The 7,811-nt window shown below is 39.6% G+C and overlaps 1 protein-coding gene across 1 annotated transcript; it reads left to right on the top strand.

Annotated features, from left to right (window-relative positions):
* The first annotated feature begins 427 nt into the window (after positions 1–427).
* Positions 428–2,102, top strand: LOC130732098 (serpin-ZX-like). The gene is made up of 2 exons (XM_057584216.1): positions 428–851; positions 1,130–2,102. Exons 1-2 carry the CDS (start codon positions 462–464, stop codon positions 1,913–1,915), a joined length of 1,176 nt encoding a protein of 391 aa, XP_057440199.1. The 5' UTR covers positions 428–461; the 3' UTR covers positions 1,916–2,102.
* The last annotated feature ends 5,709 nt before the right edge of the window (positions 2,103–7,811 follow it).

Below are 7,811 nucleotides of genomic sequence, written 5' to 3'. Positions count from 1 at the left end.
GACAATGTGTTTTTTTTGGTAAATTGACCTCGGTGGTAACTTTCAAACATTTTGACATTTGTTTTTCGTATATTGACCATGTTACTAAAATATTCAATAAATCGTTTTATGTTTGCAAATTTTCGTGCATACGTCAATTTAAATGTGCTTTCGACCCTTAAACACATTACTTTGCAAAAAAAAAACCTACATCACAAATGTGCAAAAAACGAAAAATAAACCAAATACCTATATAGAATAAATAAAAAAGATATTAATTGATTAACAAAAATTAAAAAAAATATATCTAAAATTAAATTCCCTGTGCAAGGCACGGGTTAAAAACTAGTAAAATATCAAACACCATATTCCAAACTTAATCCGTAAGCATTTGCGTAGCCACGTACACGACACGTCTTCACTCGTTAAAACCAGTTTCCTCTCCCTCACATCACACACACACACACACACAGTTCTCAAAAATGGATCTCCGAGAATCAATCGAAACCCGAACCGTCGTTTCCCTCACCGTCGCCAAACTCCTGTTCTCGAAACATTCCAAGGACAAGAACGCCGTGTTTTCTCCCTTGTCCCTCCACGTCGTGCTCAGCATCCTCGCCGCCGGTTCAGAGGGCCCCACACTCGACCAGCTTCTCACCTTCCTCCGATCCAACTCCACCGACCATCTCAACTCCTTCGCCTCTCAGCTCGTCTCCGTCGTGCTCTCCGATGCTTCTTCCGTAGGCGGCCCTCGCCTCTGTTTCGCCGACGGTGTCTGGGTTGAACAATCCCTCACTCTGAACCCTTCCTTCAAACAACTCGTCACTGCTGATTACCACGCTGCTTTAGCCTCTGTTGATTTCCAAACTAAGGTCAGTGATTACTGATTTCCCTCACCACCAACATGCTTTTTCTATTTTCGGATTTCATAAAACATAACCTAATTTGTTGAATTTGAACACCTTCATCTTCTATTGAAATGTGTTAGAAGCCCCACATTGACTTGAGATGTGGTCAAACAAGTCCTTATTAGCGTTCGGGATGAGTTAGGCCTCCCTAATTCTAATAAAATGATTATATGAAAAATGAAGAATCAAAGTGATTGTATTTGCATAACTGATTATTTTTAAATTTGGTGATGGTTTCAAAGGCTGTGGAAGTGGCCAATGAAGTTAATGCATGGGCTGAGAAAGAGACAAATGGTCTTGTCAAGGATCTTCTTCCTGCTGGGTCAGTTGATGCCTCAACCAGGCTCATCTTTGCTAATGCATTGTATTTCAAAGGTGCATGGACTCAGAAGTTTGATGCTTCAATGACTAAAGACTGTGATTTTCACCTTCTTGATGGCACCTCAGTCAAGGTTCCCTTCATGGTTAGCAAGAAGAAGCAGTTCATTGGTGCTTTTGATGGTTTCAAGGTTCTTGGTCTTCCTTATAAGCAGGGTGACGATAAGCGTCTGTTCACCATGTACTTCTTTCTTCCAGATGCAAAAGATGGGCTGTCAGCTTTGATTGAGCAGGTGGCTTCGAAACCCGGGTTTCTGAAGCGAAATCTTCCTGATCATAAAGTGGAAGTAGGTGACTTTAGGATTCCCCGATTCAAAATATCTTTCGGGTTTGAAACTTCTGATGTTCTGAAGGAGCTGGGAGTGGTTTTGCCTTTCTCAAATGATGCAGAGTTGACAAAAATGGTCGACTCTTCTGCTGTTGGTCAAGGACTATATGTGTCCAACATATTTCACAAGTCTTTCATTGAAGTAAATGAAGAAGGCACTGAAGCTGCAACAGCCAGTGCTGTACTTATGAAATTTAGGAGATTGCAAGTACTGACGAGGGTAGATTTCGTAGCTGACCACCCCTTCTTGTTCATGATCAGAGAAGATTTGACCGGAACAGTACTATTTACAGGGCAGGTGCTCAATCCACTTGCTGGGTGATATTAGCTGCCATACTGGAGAACATGTAATAACTTTGTTAGTGAGACTTCAGCCCTTCCTTTGCTGTCTTGTATTTCTTATGTTCCTGTTATCAGAAATGGTTTGATACGTGATTTAGGAAAATGATACACATGGATCAGCGTTGTATACTTTAATTTTCATTGGTAATCGTTTGTACTTACTAGTATAGGATCTTATGTACTTACCTCTTCTAAGGGTTCTGCGAATAGCTTACTATTAAATTTTCAATTCGATAGTAAAACAATAATGAAGTTGATAATGTGATTTGAAGTAGAGGAAAGCCCAGAATTTGTTAATGTATTTCATGAATATTTTGAACTGCACTCTTTATAATTGTTGTTGCTTCATGAGTTAGATTTTGTAACTTATCTATCCCTCTTACCAATAGCTCTTGAGTTGAATGTTACACTCACGTGGCGATGAAGCAGTAGAGAGATATACACATAGAACACAGGGAGCAAGCCTGGTTGTATTGCTAATGAATAAGGTTATATTTGGATGCTCATCGTCACTCATGCAAGTGGCCGTTAACAAACACTTTCAAAATGATATTGGCGGTTGATATTGAGTGGGCGGTTTCAACCCAAAAGTTGTGGCTTCGGCGGTTAATATTGCATATCTCGTCATCAAGCATCAAATTTCGCCCGCATCTAGGCTTCCACCCCGCCGTTGAAGATCGCGCCGCCGCGAATTTCTGTTCTCCTCTTCGTCTCCTTCCCTTTCCCTCGATCTGTTTCCTAATGTTGAATTTTTGGTTTGATGTCACCAATTTCGTTCGCCCTCCTCTTTGATGTCAAAGCATTATTTCCTTTTGAAACTGATATTTTGACATAGATTTATTGCATCGTTTTACCTTCAATTTCGTTCGCCCTCCTCTCTCAGAAGTAGAAATCACAAAGCCTCTTGTTCGTGGTAGTGGGGATTTGTTTTATAGAAGCCCCACGGTGGGCGCCAATGTTCCGGTCTGGAACTATCAAGCAAGAGCTAAACAGTTTGAGAGCGATAGAAAACTGACAAAATGAGAAAATGTGTGAAAAGTTAGATCCCCACCGCTTGAGTGATGTCTGATATTTATAGCTTGGTTCTGACCCGCTTGGGATCATGGGTCGCCCGACCCATTATATGTACAAGTATTGCAAAGTCCACAATATTACAAAGTTGGTACGCCCATATCAGTAATGCATATCTTGGCTCTATCTCTAGCCAATGTGGGACTTCTAACACACCCCCTCACGTCCAGGACTGAACAACCTGGAACGTGGGAACAACAACAACGAGTGCCCCAAATATGGGAACTCTCCCCAACAAGTGGTATCAGAGCCGATGGTTCGTGGGACCATGACGGCTCCTTGTGTCGAAAGTCTTCCTAGCAGTGTGGCTAGGTGGCGGGTTCCGTTGGCAGCGAACGGCGGTGCAAGGTGGATAGCTTCCGCAGACGGGAGGACCATGGGTGATGTGGTTGAGGGACTCACACTTGAGGGGGAGATTGTTGGAATCAAGTGTTAGGGTCAAGTCCCACATCGGAGAAGTCAAGGCAAGAGGGAGAGTTTATAAGGAGATGTGACCCATAAACCTAATGCCTTAAGGTTTTGGGTGAAAGATGTGGTGTCCAATCCACTTTGGTGTGCTCATGTAAGCCCAATGTGATGATCCCCCGGTTTATCCTCTTGCGGCCCAACAGTGGTATCAGAGCCGATGGTTAGGCGATCATGGTGACGGCTCCTTGTGTCGAAAGTCTTCCTAGCATTGGTGGCTAGGCGGCGTGTCCCGTTGATGGAGATCCAACGGCGGTGCAAGTAATTGGAAGTTTGCGCTTGAGATGGACTCACACTTGAGGGGGAGATTGTTGAGATGTCAAGTGTGAGTAAAGAAGTCCCACATTGGATGGTTAGAGGAGAGATGAGCACTTTATAAGTGAGAGAACTCATACACCCATTGCCTTAAGGTTTTGGGTTAAGATGTGGTGTCCAAGATCTCTTTGGTGTCTCCCCTCAGCCTTGCCTCATGGGTCCTCGCCGTGACTCTCCCCAACAGTTGCAGGCACAAGTCACTTCCGCATCTCATTGTCTGAAAAATCTGGTACCTTGCTTGATAAAGTTGGTTGGGCAAATTCTATATATGATAATAATATGTCAATATAAATTTTTTTATATATAATAAGGTCTACGTGCATTTATTTTTAGGATGATTTTGGTGAGATTGAAATGGAACCAACCAAATAATGGTTTGATTGAGGTGTTGATGACAATGTCAATTTTTCTAATGTATTAGGCACGGAGACGAAAAGTGTCATGCGTTAGGATATGGTTTTTTTAAGAAGGGCGGCGAGCTAATTGATAATTTTTCCTTTACATATTTTATCACAATATATTTAAATTAAATCTTAAAAAATATAAGATTGTAATTAAATATTAGACTTAATTATTTTTCGATGTACAAAAAAAAATAGATTTAATTGTACTTTTAATATGTTTTGATTTTGTGATTTGGATTGGTGGATCTTGATGCATGAAAAAGCAAGGAGGTTTACTATCCTTGACCAAAGGACTATGACACATGCTATGGGTGAGTGTAAAACATGAACACCGAAATTAAAAACAGACCCCCTTTTAGCTAAGAAATCAGTCACTGAGTTGACCTCCATAGAAATCAATTGACATTGAGCCTCCATCTGAGAAGTAATGATCATCTAAATAATCTCCACCAACTTTAGATAAGGGTTAACCAAAGTTTCACTCATCATAATAGACTCAAGTGTAGAATCTGGGTCATACTCAATGATGACCTTTGAGAACCTTTCTTTCGCAATTAGTTCCAATCCATTTTTAATAGCCCAAAGTTCAGCAAAATGCTGGTTTGAGGCTCCCAAACGAAGACAAGACCCCAGGATACAATGACATTTAGTATCTCTAAGAACCCCTCCACAACCAGCTTCCCTTCCAGACCAAACCGAGGCATCAACATTTGTCTTCAACCACCCTTGTCTAGGACACAACCAGCGCTTTCCCAAGCTCACTTGGTGCACCCTCTCACACACATCCAAATTCGCAGCATCATCAACGAATCGAATAGAGTTTGTAAGTCAAATCTCCATGTTATTATCCCAAACAGAATCCTGAAATATATATTCATTCTCCATCCTCCATATACTCCAAAGCAAGTTCGCGAACTAGCATGACCATCAGGGAACGTTCTGCAATCGTGAAGTATAGCTTAAGTAGTGAGCAAACCAAGTGTGCAAGTTCATGGTGAAGAAGATAGGATCAGTTCGTTCCTCAACCACGCTGCAGTTTCTAAGACCATGAGCACGGACTCTTGGGTCATCTCATAGAAAGGGCATAAGTCCGAAATAAAGAGGTGACGATAAATTCGTTTCTGATTCGTCATTAGGCCTCCATACAAAGCTTTCCATAGAAAAATCCTTACCCTTTGTGCACCTTTCCACTTCCACAACAACTTCCAAGTTGGATCATAGGAGGAAAAGTAGCATGCTCCATTAGAAGATCATATGCAGAGCTAGGGGTAGAAATAGGCCTAGCCGAGCCAAGCTTTGCGTGGCCTAGGCCTGGCCTGCATTATCTTTTCGTGGCCCAAGCCTGGCCTGTGGCCTATCAATAGGCCGAATTTTGTGGCTTGGTCTGGCCTTTTCTAAGGTCTGGCCTGACCTACAAGCCTGCTTAAAAGCCTATTTAACAGATAATTTTATCAAAAGAAGGCTATTAGGCTGGCGGGCTAATAAGCCTTTTATATATCATTGCACTTTCTTTTCAAATAAAAAAACTTGTATCATTGCATTTCAAAAACTAAATCTGTATCATTGAATATGTCTGGAACGTTTCTAATCTAGGTTTGAGTAGGGACTTAGGATTTTCTTTTATATTAAAGTATACATCAGTTTTAAAAAATCAAATAATATATTATTATATTATTAATAAAAATAATATATAAATAGGTCGGCTCGTTAGGCCAAATAAGCTTTTTTAATAGTTTGGGTCTGCCCTTTTTAGTTAAACAAGCTTTTAAAAAAGCCTAAGCCTGACCTTTTTAATAAACGAGCCGAGCTGAGCCGAGCCTCTAACGAGCCAAGCCATAGGCCCCTGACGAGCCGCCTGGCCTATTTCCACCCCTATGCAGAGCTTGTAGAATAAAAGGTCATTTGCGTTTTATACCCAAACCGGAACATCAAGGACAAAACTCTAAACACCCAAGATCTACAACAACACTTCCTGCAAAACAACATCAAGGAGGTAGCATTCCATCTCATGTCGCCACCATGTATCAAACTAAGTGTGATAGGAAGCAACAAATAGATCCCAAACAAGTTTTGGTAGTTCCTAAACCACTACCTTCCCTAGAATAATCTGATACCCCAACCAACAACCTCTCAAAAATGCACAATTACGTGATTGACAATTTCTTTCATGTTTCACTCTTAAAAATTATATGTTTTTAAAAAACACAAGTGTTCAAGAGGTATCAAGTAAAAAGATGTGTTAGCTCAAGTGTTCGAGTCGTAAAAAAAAATCTTTTTTAATCAGATACCGTGAAGAAGTGGCTGACATGTGTCGTGTCAGTGTCGTACGGGTGTCGATGTCGTGTCAGTGTCCGACACCGGAACACCCCATATGTGAGAGGTGTCCGTGCTTCATAGATTATAACAAGTTACTAAGAGCATCTCCAATGCAAAGTTGCTAGTTTGGTTGCTTAAACACTATTGTGGTGGGCCCTAACTGTCATATGGAATTTAAGCAACTCATGCAAAATTCGCTCCAGCCACGGTTGTTGTGTTTTTTTGTTGATAGACAAATGTTAGTTGTTAATTGTTAGTAAATTAGTTCATTCGCTAGGGTTTGAACTCTGGCCCTTCACTCTGCAAATCTCTTTCATTTCCCTCACCAAGTGAGCTACCCTTCCCCCTCCCGCCACGTTGCTAATTTTACATTTAGATGGGTCTCACTATCCTCATATATTCATATTATTTCAAGATCATAACACTATTCAAAATGATAAATGAAAGAGAGAATATAATTTTCTTATTAAAAAGAAAGTAGAAAAAGAATAAGCCACCATTGGTTAAATAAGCAATGTTGTTAAAACTTAAGCAACAATAACTGTCATGTCATGTTGCTGCTCCAATGGTGTTTCAAAATAAGCAACGTCACTTAAATACTCCAACTAAATTAAGCAACCTCCATCGGAGATACTTTAACAGGATTTGTTAGGACTTGCTAGTAGTTTAATAGTTTTATTAAATAAAATGTATTAGCTTTTATGGTTGAGAAACATATACTCCCTCCGTTTCTTATTAACTGTCCACTTTGAAGAAATTTTTTTGTTCCTATATATCTGTCCACTTAAAGTTTCAAGAGAGCATTAATTGATGTTTTTTCAAGAAATGCCCTTACATAAACAATAAATGAAGAAAGATAAAATACATTCTAAAGGGTGATATAGGAAAACAAATAATACTTTTATGAAAATTAACATAATTAATTGTTTTCCTTAATTTGTGTGAACCTTCTCTTCCTAGACAGATAAATAGAAACGGATAAACTATTAGGTAGCAAAATTAGAAGTTAGGACATTTGTCTTCGGACTAAGAATGTATTTGTACTTAGTACTACAATATAATAAAAGTGTAGGACATTTGTAAACACCCAAAATTTCAATAACACATTAGAGGATTATACACGTTATTGTGACGAATCCATAATTGAAGAAATTTCCTTGTTTAAATCGAATTTGAAATCTGATAGTGGTATTTCTCATTTTTTTTTTCTTTTTCTTCTTTATCGCTTAGACACTGGAAAACCAGCATAGTTTTGGATTTACGTTAAAAATTGCAATGGAAGCGTTTCATTTAAGCCAATGAAAA

This window comes from Lotus japonicus, chromosome 1 (assembly GCF_012489685.1).
Source record: "Lotus japonicus ecotype B-129 chromosome 1, LjGifu_v1.2".
Classification (NCBI taxonomy): domain Eukaryota; kingdom Viridiplantae; phylum Streptophyta; class Magnoliopsida; order Fabales; family Fabaceae; genus Lotus; species Lotus japonicus.
Note: the sequence above shows the minus strand (reverse complement) of the source record. Positions and strands in the feature narration are given on the sequence as shown.